Source organism: Artemia sp. Qi Xiang Cuo, chromosome 11 (genome assembly GCF_049724085.1).
Source record: "Artemia sp. Qi Xiang Cuo chromosome 11, ASM4972408v1, whole genome shotgun sequence".
NCBI classification, from domain to species: domain Eukaryota; kingdom Metazoa; phylum Arthropoda; class Branchiopoda; order Anostraca; family Artemiidae; genus Artemia; species Artemia sp. Qi Xiang Cuo.
Window position 1 is genome coordinate 9,055,101 of NC_142804.1, and position 13,466 is coordinate 9,068,566.

At 33.7% G+C, this 13,466-nt stretch overlaps 1 protein-coding gene across 2 annotated transcripts in view; it reads right to left on the reverse strand.

Moving 5' to 3' along the window:
- Positions 1-13,466, reverse strand: part of Rsod (superoxide dismutase family protein Rsod) — a 108,363-nt gene that overhangs the window by 11,859 nt on the left and 83,038 nt on the right. For both annotated transcript variants that reach the window (XM_089096269.1, XM_089096270.1), the window contains 4 exons: positions 12,552-12,638; positions 8,615-8,749; positions 4,062-4,194; positions 1,400-1,541 (listed from right to left, as the gene is read on the reverse strand). In XM_089096269.1, the coding sequence (XP_088952395.1) occupies positions 1,400-1,541; positions 4,062-4,194; positions 8,615-8,749; positions 12,552-12,638 (497 nt within the window). The remainder of the gene's footprint in view (positions 1-1,399; positions 1,542-4,061; positions 4,195-8,614; positions 8,750-12,551; positions 12,639-13,466) is intronic.

Here is a 13,466-nt window from a genome sequence, read left to right on the forward strand (position 1 = left end):
ACATAATAATTGGTGTTGAGAAATAATTCTTTTGCTGGTATCTAATGTATATTGTTTAGGTTTTATTTAATTTAACCCAATTGTGATTTTGCATAGGCGTTTGAGTCTTAGTGTCGCTGGTTATTTGGTTTGGATTTTTGGTTATTTGGTTATCTGGTTATTTGGTTTGGGTCAATGGCGTGACTGTGAAAGCTCAGTGCACTCCCGGCCGAAGGCAGTGAATCAGGAGATCGGTACCTACGCAAAGCAGACCATTGGTCAGCATACGAAAAGTTTTTTTTTTTGGGGGGGGGGGGGTGGTGGGGATTTTGCATGACCGAGTTACAACTTTTGAAAAAAGGTTCATTTTTAAAATGATATCATAAATTGAATCATCATTTAGACCAGTAGCTCTGTAAGTTGCCAAATTATGAAAACATGTTTTTGTATTTCTATGGGTTTCCTAACCCTTTGCATGAGAGCTTTATCTTAAGAAAAAGCTATCGCTCCTTAAACTATACAAAACGACCAGATTGAACAAAAATACAAACTGCCAAAGAAAAAAAGAAAAGTTTGGCTGGGCTTCTAAATTTGAGAGACTTGTTTATGGAATTGCGGTGTTCAATAAATCATTCCACAAATCACTGGTGAGTCCGGTGATCCGAACCTACCAGTAATTTGCGCTAGAAGATTGCATAAAAAAACAACATTTTTTTTTCATATTTGAAGAATTATTACCCATCTCATGAACATTTACAAACTTTTTTTGAATCGGGAGGTTGGCTAACCTTCCATGTCTGAATTACTGGTTCTTTTAAATTTCTAATTTTCTTCAGTGATTATAATAAAAAGACAACAGTCCCTAAATAAGAAAACACCGCATTGTTTTTTTGCAGTTTTCTTCACCGTATGTTGAAACATTATATAGGAATATTAACCCAATCAAATTATACTATACTTTAAAAAAATTACATTTGAAGACCAAAAGAATAAGTTATTTCCATAATTGCTACTGAAAGAATTGGCCTCAATGAGAACAAGCGCAGACATGCATGTATATGAACAAGGTTAGAACGACTAAAAAATGAAAAAAAGAAAAAAACTTCTGCGATTTCATGATGATTGAAGATAGTTGAATATGGACACATGTTTGTTACGGAATAGAAATAAGCCTTATTGAGGTCAAGTCCACAAATGAATATGATTAAAAAAAGATAGAAAGACTAAAAAATGAAAAAGAAGAACCCTTCTTACGCTGAAAACTTTGGTGCTTTCTTGATGACCACACATTTGAAAATGTTGAATATGGAAAAATGTTTGTTACTGAACAGAAATTAGCCTCATTGAGGTCAAGTCCACACATGAATGTGATTTAAAAAAGATAGAAAGGGTAAAAAATGAAAAGAAGAACCCTTCTTACGGTGAAAACTTCGGTGGTTTCTTGATGACGACATATTTGAAGATGGTTGAATATGGCAAAATGTTAGCGCATGCATATCTATCACCACGAAAATCACTGTCGTATATAACAACAGACCGTCCGGCTACTCCTAGTTTTCCATCTGAAATATAAAAATCGTATAGAATGACTGTTTGTAAGAAAATTGTTCAATCAAGAAAAATTAAATTTAGAATGACCTCCAGAGTAGTTACCGTAATTAATTAATCAAAATAATTTTTTTCTTGATTAATTTGCTAATTAAAAGATGAACATACCACTCGATTCTCCTTTTAACCCTTTTTTTGATTATACTAATTGCTTTTTTATTAAGTACGTCCCAGGTCCTCTAATGGGGCTGGATATATAGCCCCCCATTTTCAAAAATCTTTCAATGAGAAATTAGCGAAAAAAATAATGCAGAGCCCTAAAATTAACAAACTTTTGCAAGCAGCTAAGGGTTATATTCAGCTAATAGGTGGGGGGGGAATGCACTTGCGAGGACGACGATTATTAAATTTTAAAAGAGCATATGACATGAGGAAGAAGGTGGATCTAAACAACATTTAGATCACATGATTGGTCTACAGCTTCAGACCGAAAAGCCAATCGAGTTTAGGGATAGCCAGTCGGATTAGCCAATCGGATTAGGGATTAGCCAATCCCTGTATAAACTAAGGGTTTCTCCCTCTGGGAACTATATTTAAACTTTAGTTTTTTGGAGTTTAGGGGGAATTAAAGATACCTAGGTTTGGTTAGATTAGGGTACGTATTTAATATATACTATGCTTTTGGGGGCCGGGTTGACTCCCCATACAGCAACGACTGAATTCCATCCAGCAAAAAACAAGATTTGAGTAATACAAATCAGGTTATTTAGGATGACAGTAAAAATTTCCTCATTGATAGCAGTATACTGTCAATTATGAGGTTAATATTTGTTTCTTATGAGGTTGGAGTAATATACTTTCGTTTAAAACTTTTACACCTAAGGAAACCCCAGGACAAACCAGGAACTGGATGCAAAAACTCATAAGTTGGAGCCATAGCACTTTTTTCTCCTCATTTCCGGCAGCATATGGTTATTTGTGAGGGCCTTTTTGTGTGAGGTAGCAAGAAGGTAACACGGTGTTGACTAAGACTAAATCATTTAGGAAAAATACAGAAAAAAAAATAATCAAAAATCAAAATCCGGGTATGAAATACATTTTGTATAATGATGTCAAATTTATTTTGACCAACTCTTTTATGGCAAATTTTAATACTGATAAAATTTTTATTCATCCCTTCTTTAAATTCTGTATATATATTCTTCTTCCTCTGGCGTGCTTAAGCTAGCTTTATGCTATTTTAGCGAACAAACCATATTCTATTATATAGATATATGGCCAGTGAGGTATCAAGTATATAGCAAAATATTTCTTCATAACACAATCATGTTGCTCTGCTAGCCTAGTAAAATAGAATGGAATCAACTCAAACAATAGTTAGATGGGCTCTAAATGGTACACCAGCCCTTCTCATATTCAGCATATATTTGGTTCATTTAAGTTTTAATGCCACTTAACGTGTTTTTTTTCTCTGGCGTGTATATGATGGCTTTATGTTATCTTGGCGAATAAACTATATTTTATTCTTCAAATACATGGTGAACAAATAAACGTTCAAATGGGGATAAGTCCATTTATTTGACAGTGAAAACAAATTTAAAAGTCTGGATATTTCGACCATATATACAGCGATCGTCATCAGCAGATATACTAAAGCATTAAAATTAAAACTAACATTTAGTATATCTACTGATGACGATCGCTATAGATGTGGTCAAAACATCCAGACTTTTGTATCACTGTCAAATAAATGGATTTATCCCCATTTTAATGTTTATTTGTACGTCATAGAAATGCAGCGTGGGCTTGGAAAACAAGACCTAATCTGAGGTATTACGTCGAAAATACAAAACATAGTCAGTGACGAATCTAGCACATAGCACAGTGGTGCTTCGCAACAAGTTCATGCAGCTCTTTTGGAAGGTAAATTAGACTTGAAGCTAGTCTCACAACAGTTAGGTGTGTTCTAATTAGTACACCCGCACTTCCCATATTCTATAAATATATGGTAAGAGAGGAATCAACCGTGTAGGACAATGGTTCTTTGCAACACGTTCCTGAAGCTCTGTTAAACTGGCAAAAAAGATGGAAGCGACTCACGCAACAGTTATCTGATTTAAAAAGTATACCAACCTCTCTGATATTCAGGAGAAATTCTGTACATTTTAAGTTTTGTTGCCATTTTTTACTGCCATGGGAGAAGAAATTGTTATATTTTTAAGTTGCGTGTTGCTGCGATTTTTTGTAATTAGTAACTTACAGATTGTCAGAGTAGAACTTCAGAATAAGACCAATCACCGGGCGCCCTTTTTGCCCAAATGCCCTATGTAATTGGCAGATTTTTTATAAGGCTTTCTAAAGGCTTAAACCAAAATGTTATCTCTTTATTTTTTGTTTTATAGCATTTTGTCTTATTTGAACCAATGCTACCACTCTCTAGCACAAAATAGCAAAAAGCATTTTTTTTATGTGATCTTTTTGCCATTTTAAAATGGCACTTAAAATGGCTACAATAAATGAGTGTTTTAACATACTCAGGGGAAGGTTTTTGTCACTTAAAACGACACGCCTTCCTCCAATTTCAATCGGTCCAAGTCTTCCGGACAGGTCACCGATTTTGCATCTATAAGGTGTCTCTGGGGTACATTCTTTTGAATAAAATTCCTCCTGCAATAAAAAGAGAACTTGAACTTTGAATTTTCCTTCACATATCAACAAGAGGCTAACTTTTAACAAAGGTAGACAAAGAGGTGGAAATCGATGTATCTCCTTTATCACAAAAAAGAACGCTTCACAAAAACCGAAGAAGAAAAAATGAACAGGAGATAGAGAAGCAAATCACGAAATATTTTGCAATTTATTAAAATAGTCTACTACTCAAAGCTGAAAGAACAATCTTCTGTAAATTATTTTTAAGAATAAGCACCGATCGTGATCTACTTACTAGTTCAGATACTTCGTCTCGCTCATGAGAAGAAGTTCATTCTCAGAAGAAGAAGTTTTCGAGAAGAACTTATTCGAGAAGAATTTATTCGCAATGAGAAGAAGTTGATACCTTCGCAATGATTTTTTTTCTAGATACAGGGATATGATACTAGGGTTTGATCAGTGACGTCGTTTGGGGGTGAGGGGGGGGGGCAGCTGCCCCCTAATAATTTGGATATAAAAATTATTATATAGCCCATGCCCCTTGACTTTCTTGATGTATACCCTTATCTCTCCCCCCCCCCCTTTATTCGCAATGAGAAGAAGTTGATACCTTCGCAATGATATTATTCCAGATGCAGGGATATGATACAAGGGCTTGATCAGTGACGTCGTTTGGGGGGAGGGGGCAGTTGCCCCCTAATAATTTGGATATAAAAATTATTATATAGCCCATGCCCCTTGACTCTTCTGGTGTATACTCCTCTTGCCCCCCCCCCCTATATTCGCAATGAGAAGAAGTTGATACCTTCGCAATGATATTATTCCAGATGAAGGGATATGATACTAGGGTTTGATCAGTGACGTCGTTTGGAGGGGGCAGTTGCCCCCTAATAATTTGGAGAAAAAATAATTATATAGTCCATGCCCCTTGACTCTCCTGATGTATACCCCTCTTGCCCAAACCCCCAAAAAAATGCTAGGGCTACGCCCCTGGGTTTGATACTAGTCCACATTGATCTAGAACTTGGAAAACTTGAACATGAAAATATACTTCCTATGAGTTAGGTCACCCCTTCCCTCCTCATATTCTATAAAATACCCACATTCCTTCCCACTCCCACAATAGTTAATGTGCCAAAGTGCAGTACTTTACAACATTTAGTAATACTGTGTATGCGTTCTATAGGCCTATATTTTGTATGGATCATGGGGGAGAGTAATGTCTGAAGCTGAGAGAATACTTCCAGAGTTTTTTTTTTTATAGTTCTGAGTCAATTAACTATCTTGGAACTTTCGCTGGGTAGCATTGTGACCCCTATTTGGTACAAAATTTCTAATCTGTAGCACAAAATGACAGAAACTGGCACTTTATTATGGTAACATATCAACATTGAAGGTTATTTATATTAAAGGGGAAAACACAAAAACTTCATGTTTTTGCATACAGAAACATGAGGCCCCTCTCCTGAATAAGGTTCACGTAAAGGCTACAAATTTCCTTAGGCTCGTAAATTTTTACGAGTCTTGGTAAACTTTCGTAATTTCATTTTATTTCGTTTTGACTATCATTGACACATGTCACTTTTTCATAAAAAAAAGTTACCACGAACAGTAGTGAATGGTTCTACTACTACAATACCAATGAGAGATACAGAAATTTAGAACATCTGAAATAAAAATATCAGATTTTTTTTTTTTTTTTACAGGGAGCAAAGACCCGAAAAGAAGGGTACAGATTTATTATGTTCTCCACAATTATACTTCCATAGAGCCGAAAAAGATGTAAAGCTTACATAGGGTATACTATAATTCTAAATTCTAAAAAAAAGAATGCTTAACCTGGCAAATTAAAAAAAAATACTAGCAGTGTTTATGTAGAATTTTCACCACTAAGGAAAAAAAAGAGCCTAGTTAAGATTTTTATATGAGACCAGAAGAAAACGAGGAAAACAATTAACTATAATAAAAGAAGTTTGAAGTAAATCACCTACAGTTGTCATAGTACAATGAGTATGGGACTCTTTCCATATGTGGGGACTCGAGTTCAGCTCGTTGTGTTTCAAGGATTTGACAACCTCGATACATGTAGTAACTTTTATTTTGTCTTGTCGTGGTGCAGTGGATTTGATCTCAGCTTCGTAATACAGAACCTTGAGTTCAAAGCTGGCTCTAAACACAAACTGCAGGGCCGACACAAGGACCTTAGTAGTCAAGAACAGGGTTACCACCCGACGAGAAAAGAAAATCACTAGATTTTAGGGATTGTTTGGTTGATTTAGTGATTTTCTTCAATAATCTAGTGATTTATGTCCTGATTTAGTGATTTTCTTCAATAATCCAGTGATTTATATCTTGATTTAGTGATTTTGTTTAGGCAATACAAAAAATCACTAGAAATAGTGATAAATCACTAAGGGTGGCAACCCTGGTCAAGAAACGTCGTTAATCCCATACAATTGCTAGTAAAAAACTTGCATAAGATGCTAGCGAAGGTTTATCGGCTAGGTTATAGCAAAATTTTGAAAGATAGCAGGTAAACCTAGCCATTGCAGAAAATAGGTTAGTCAACTTTTAAGATAGATGGGGTAGAATGCTAACTATGGGAAGAGATCTTCTATAGACAATTAAATAATACGAAACTTTGTATTTATTTGTCAGCAAAATTTGTGACAGTCATTCAGTTATTTAACTTTTCTGGGATTTTTAAGATCTTCTTCTTTAACATATTTTATAGCCACTGTATAATTGATAATATGTTTTTGTTGTTTTTTAAGGAGTGGGGGAGGGAGGGCTGAATTCAGAAATTAGCTTAATTTTCAGTCCAAGAAAAAAATTCGGTTGTTAATATTCCTAACGGCGTTAAATAACTGGGTACTGTTCTAAAGTTTTGAAAACATTTAAGGAGAGGAGTTAAACGAGACACCTGAATTCCATGAATTCCTGAATTCCTGAACACCATGAATTCCTCAAATTCAAGGCTCTTCAAACACCATTTTGGAATTTTTTGTAAATTTTAATCACAGACATAAAAACGAGCATTAATACGCCTATGTACAATAACAGATCCCACAATACTGGAACAATCACCAAAACTCGCGTAAGTTCTTTCATATGCTGGATGATTGATATAGATATCTGCATCTAATTAGCTTAGCGATTTTAAGTTTATTTTCCATGTTTTAGTGTTTTGATACTAAGAAATTTAACCTCAAGAGCCTGAACGTAAACCACTTTTAATTCAAGAAATTTATTCCTTGAATTTCAGCTTAACTGAGCTTATCATTGCTTAATTGAGTTATTTCAGCTTAATTGAGTTAATTCAGCTTATAATAGGTAGTACACGAATCAAGACCGTTTTCTTGATGCTTCCTGTTTCTTATGAGTCTGCCAAGACACTAAATACCTTTACTTTTCCTATACTGGGCGTTAGTAGGTTGGGGATAAATGCAGAATAGAATTGGCAAGTTTTTGTCAATTAGAATACTTTGATTTAAAAAACAAAATTGGGATGAAATAATACTGGGGTATTTAAAGCCACTAATCTCAGTGTTGTAACACAAAGGATCAGAGAGTTCACTTGTAAAAAGGCTTGCGACTTAAAAATCAGTTGATCTTTTGATTGGTATATAATTTCACACGGATAATCCAATAAGGTATAAGAAAGTGCCTCAATCCGGCACTTTTTGGACGGATACAAATCCGTCCTAACTTTAAATTGGATATATTAGAATTCCCTATCTGACATTTTAATTTCAAGTAAAATGATTGACTTACAAGTATCTGTTACAAGAGAGAAACTAAAGAAATCAAGTAACAGCTTTTGCTATGATACTATAGAGACTGATCTGTCTGGTACGTAGATAAGGTGTGCAAGGTATGTATTAGAGCATTTTCACTTCAACCGATTTTTCGTGAAATCTACCGAAATACCAATCCAACTCTGAAAAAAAAATAATATCGAAACTACCAAAAATCTACAGAAAACTCTGAATACCAGAAAGTGTTACTCTGTGGCCATTCATTATTTTATTTCAATGGCTTTTCTTTTTAGTCTCTTAAGGACTCTAACAACTCAAACAACTCTAAAAGCATAATAAAAAATAAGCAACAGTTTTACAGAAACTTCTACCAAACTTCAAGAGTAATCTAACGATTTTCTAAAGAAAATCACCAAGATTTTAGACATTGCTTGAGAAAAAAGTAGAAATATTGTGATATTATAGTGAATCGTAACTATTGAATCGCAGTTCAGGATAAATCATTTAGTAAGTTTGAAATCATGCGGTAAACAAACGCTCTCAACTTAAAAAACCTACAGGACGTACGTTACTGCAAAACGCACAGTAACGTTAAAACGTCAAACAAAACGTAGAAGAAAAGAGCAAAATGTATCATAAACAGTTATATTGACAGTACGTAAAATATAAGACATGCTTACATTGCTTTGGTCGATAATTTGTACAAAACTTGGATTCCATATATAGCCAGCAGCAGTACATCTAGCATTAAAGTATGCAACAGCAGCATCTTGGACGACAGGATTGACAAATACAGCCCAATTGTGATTACGTGTCTAAAGGAGCAGATAATTCTTTAGATGCCAGTGCAACTTGGAGAGTAACATACTTATAGGCTTGTGAACAGCAAAAGTGAGAGAGAAGTATTTAATAGAGATTTAAACACACCGCGCAAGTGTTTTGCTTCGATAGAAAAATATCACCCATATGTTCTGACGACAGAGAAAACGAAGAAGTCATGAGTTTTTTTTTTTTACAACGATCAACAACCAAACAGAAAAAAAAAACCTTGAATCTTGTCTAGTTTTTTTTAGCATTCCTCTAAATAAAGTTAATATTCAATAGTTTATTACGGTAATCACCTGGCAAAAAAAAAAAAAAAAAAAAAAAAACTGTCTTCCTACTTTAGTAACTGAAATAAATTAGCACTTGAACAAGGTCTAGACCCTTCTCATCCATCCAGTTCCCCAGGACAAAACAGTATAACCAATCCGAACCAATCCGACAGTCCGAAAATCAAGTCCAAAATAGAGCAAAATCAGCATCAATAAGCATACGTCAATGTTCCAAAACCAAGCTATAGCACCTTAAATCTACAAAAACATTATATTCCCAAGGTGATCACCATATATCGGGGCTCGTCAGATGAAAACTCATTGCCTAAATGGGTTTCGGTGCTTAAATTTCATTACCCAGGCAATTTGAGCGCGCCATGCAATAATCTGGCATACCCCTATACAGTGCCACCAATGGAATAAACATAAACAAAATCCAAAATATCCAAAAAATAGAAATATATACCCCAGAAAAAAATTTTCAAACATTCTTAACCACCATTCAAATAAAACTGACAGCCGAACTTCAACCGATTTAAATACAAACAAATAAATAAAAATAGTCCTCCACCCGGAAAAATTTCACTTTCATTCACATTCTAAGAATTAGATTCCGAGTATTCCACCCTAATCTTTACCACAAATGTCGCAATCCAATCCTCAACAACCGGGACGATAAACCAATTCCGTCAACAAGTTACCGTAAAATATTCAAGATATCTTGATAACTTTTATTATACTTATGTAAAAGCTGATTATACTTAAAAAAAAGCTTTTTAAATTGCCAAGCAAGTTTATTGGCGGAAAAACCTCTTATGATTAGCTTCTTGCTAAGTAACATACATCTATTTCTAAAATCGATGTAATTAGTACAAATTCTTGCATATCTAAATAGTTGGAAAAAAAACGATGAATATGTTATATTTAAATGAGTATTACTTTTTGGAAATGGAAAATTAACTATTTCAAAATTAAAATCGTCTGTTTTATTGTATATCTTAACATTTATGGTATTATTAGGTACCACAATAATCTCTAAATCTCGAAAATGATCATATTGTGCATTTTCATTAATGGATTCCAGCTTTAAGTCTGGTGAATATATTTTACTTGCAGTCTCTAAAAAATTTGAACAATTTATCACCAGAAGGTCATCTAAATATATTTTATTATTTGAGAGCAAGTGCTTTATATTACTTGGATTCTTTTTATCCGTCATATAATCGTATTCTAAATAATTTAGAAATAGGTCCGCTATAACTGGACTGGCATTACCCCCATAGGAATTCCATTACATTGATAATATAGATTGCCATTAAATTTTATATAAGTATTAAATAGAACAAATTCTAGTAGATCAAAAATCATATCTAGGCTATAACATCTTGAGCTAGTTGTACTATTAAAATAATTAGTCCATCTCGCCTTCTTATTATGCGCATCAATTTTTAAAAACGGCAAATTTGACAAAAGAAAAGCTTTCTTAATAATCTTTTTTAAATTTATAAATACTAAATTAATGGGTAAATTTGTATATAATGTAGTGAAATCAAACGAGTCCAATCTTTTGGCTGAAGCTAAAGCAAGAGGGTCTATTACTTGCTGCGAATTATTAATGCTCCAGTATGAATTAAACTTAGAAAATTTTTTAATTCCCGAACAATATGCCTCAAATTTATTTTTGATTTCTCCTAAAATACACGACAAGTTAGTAGCCGCAACTCTGGTCGGGCACCTTGCTGCCCCCGCAATAAAGCGTGGTTTCGGGGGATTTTTATGAAATTTTGCCGTCCAATATAAAAACGGAAAATTTTTATCATTATCATTAACCTTGATATTAAATTTTTTTAAAAGTATATCCTCTATTCCAATCAATAGACTATTATTAACATCTTGAACCTTTTTATATGTATTTGTTGCACAAAGCTCCTTTGTTAAAACATCACAATAAAGCTTCTGACAAATTATTGCAAAATTATTATTCGCTTTATCAATGGGTACAATTACAAAATCCCTCTTTATATTATCAATTGCTTGTTTTATCTTAGAATTGTAAAAAGCACCATCATTACCATGCTTATTTGTCTTCTTATTTATCTTATTTCTAACGTTATTAATAAATAAATTATTCCAATTCTGGAAACATTTTTTATTAATTTTCTCTTTTTCGCACCAATTATCAATAAATATGTCGAGATTATTATTTAACCCTCTAAGCAGATTCGAGGGTTTTAGATGATTTGAAAGACGGAATTTAGCCCCAATTTTCATTATATTCTGCAGTTCAATTTGCTTAATTATTGTTAAATCACCTGTAATAATATGTTCGTAAGTTGGATTAACAAACGATAACAATTGGTCACACTTACAAATAGGTTTCCAATTACTAACCGTGTCAAAATTCCTAAGTATTAAATTATAATTAAAAATCATTTGTCCTATCGTTTTTGAAAATTTATATGTTATAATCGGATTATTCTTATACTTCAAATTACTAGGAAAGGCCTGTTTAACATCAGCCTGGATTAAAATTCCAGGTAAATTTATAACCTCTATTTGTTTACTTATAAAAGTTATAGGAAGATATAATCTCTTCTCCTTATTAACAGTCTTATCTGACTTTTTTTCATTTTCATTACCTTTAGTTCTAGCTAGAACACAGGCTGTATCATGAATCAGTTTAGTTTTTGAGTTATATGGTGTTTCGTTACTTACATGCCAAAATAATTTCTTTAAATTTTTTTTTGATAAATTATTTCAACATTTTATTATACCAGCCATACCATTAGACTCAAATAGTTTGCACAATTCCTTCAAATAGATATCTAAATCTATATTCTTTTTCCTATTATTTTTCCTATGCCCTCTTGATTGATTTTTACGTTTAGCGGGATGATTAAAAGAAGGATGATCCATTAAACCATTTATACAATTAACAACAACATTAGACATGTCTCCATATTTAGCCACTCCATCATTCAACCCGAACGGATAAGCAGCACCGAGGGTATGGATCCAACAGTCTTCCCGCTTACGTAAATTTATATTTTTCTCTTCTTTGGTTCGATTACTTAATTCCAAATTTTCTAAAATCTTAACGGTTAAATCAGTTAAAGCACAGGTACCATTATTACAATATTGTACTAGATAGCTATTCGTTTTTTTACCTTTAATTGTGCTTTTGTGCCCCGAAAATCTCTCATATATGTTATTAATACTTTCCCCCACATATTGTAGCTTTTCGTATTTATAGTATGTCATTCCGCATACTATTATGTATTCTATACATGCGCCTGGGCCCAATTGAAATACATGAAAGTATTTTTTACATTTTTCGTTCCTCTTTTTCAAAGTTTTTCTAAAAACTGAAATAAATCTATAAAAGCAGCTTAATCAAAATAGCAGCTTTGTTATCCTCTACTTACATTTAACTTCGTCTTTAAGCGGCTGAATCTATGCCTGTTGAAGTTTCATGATGGTAAAACCTCAGCTACAAAAAAAGGGAGAATTTGAAATTACTTACAAGGTTTCTATTGTTTTTCCCGGGGTGCTTCAAGTTAGCTTCAATAATTGTGTCGCTTGTAGCACCATCCTTATATACCAGCTGACTCTAAAAATAAACAGGGTATTTTGAAACAACTTGACAACTAAAAACAATTTGACTCTAAAAATAACTTGTTCAAATTAAGATAAATAAATAAAACAATGAATTTGACCCAAGAGACCAACAATAATTTCATCGAAGATTTAAAAATATTAGTGACAAAGGATGCACCCGAAAGTAACTACTTCTGTTTATGTTTTTGAATTTTGTTAATGCCTTCTGAAGTAGTCCAAAAGATAATTTTTGGAATCAGTTTTAAAAAGGAAGAGTAAGCCAACTTGCGGACATGAAAAAATTCAGTGCAGTGGATGGAGACACTCAACTGCTCTCACAACGACCAGTATAGTCAACAACTGAGGCGTTTTTCTATTCTTTCTATGTAAATAGCCAACTGTCAGATGTAAAAAACCCGAGGAGTGTGTTACATACCAAAACCACAAATTAAGTCAAACCAACTCCCTAGTGAAACAACGTGGAGATATTAAAGAAACCGTATTAGGATGACAAAGGTAAGATAAAAAACACAGTATTGGACTCTACAGTCTTTACTGGCGGTACTGATCTCCGTTTCATGGCCCTTCAACCAGGAAGTAAAATGGGAGGCTGTAGGCCAGCCATAGTGTGCTTTCGCATATCCTTCCTGTTTACCTTCCCTAGATTTCTCCAGGTAGCCATTTAGAGATGGGTTGACTCTGGCTCAGCTTCCTGAGTGATGCCACTGACCCCCGTTCCAAACCAAAATACCAGTTACATAAGGACTCGAATCCCTGTCCTCACAGACAAAGGATATCATGTCTAGCGTGCCAACCCCTCGGCTAGGACGGGTTAAAAATT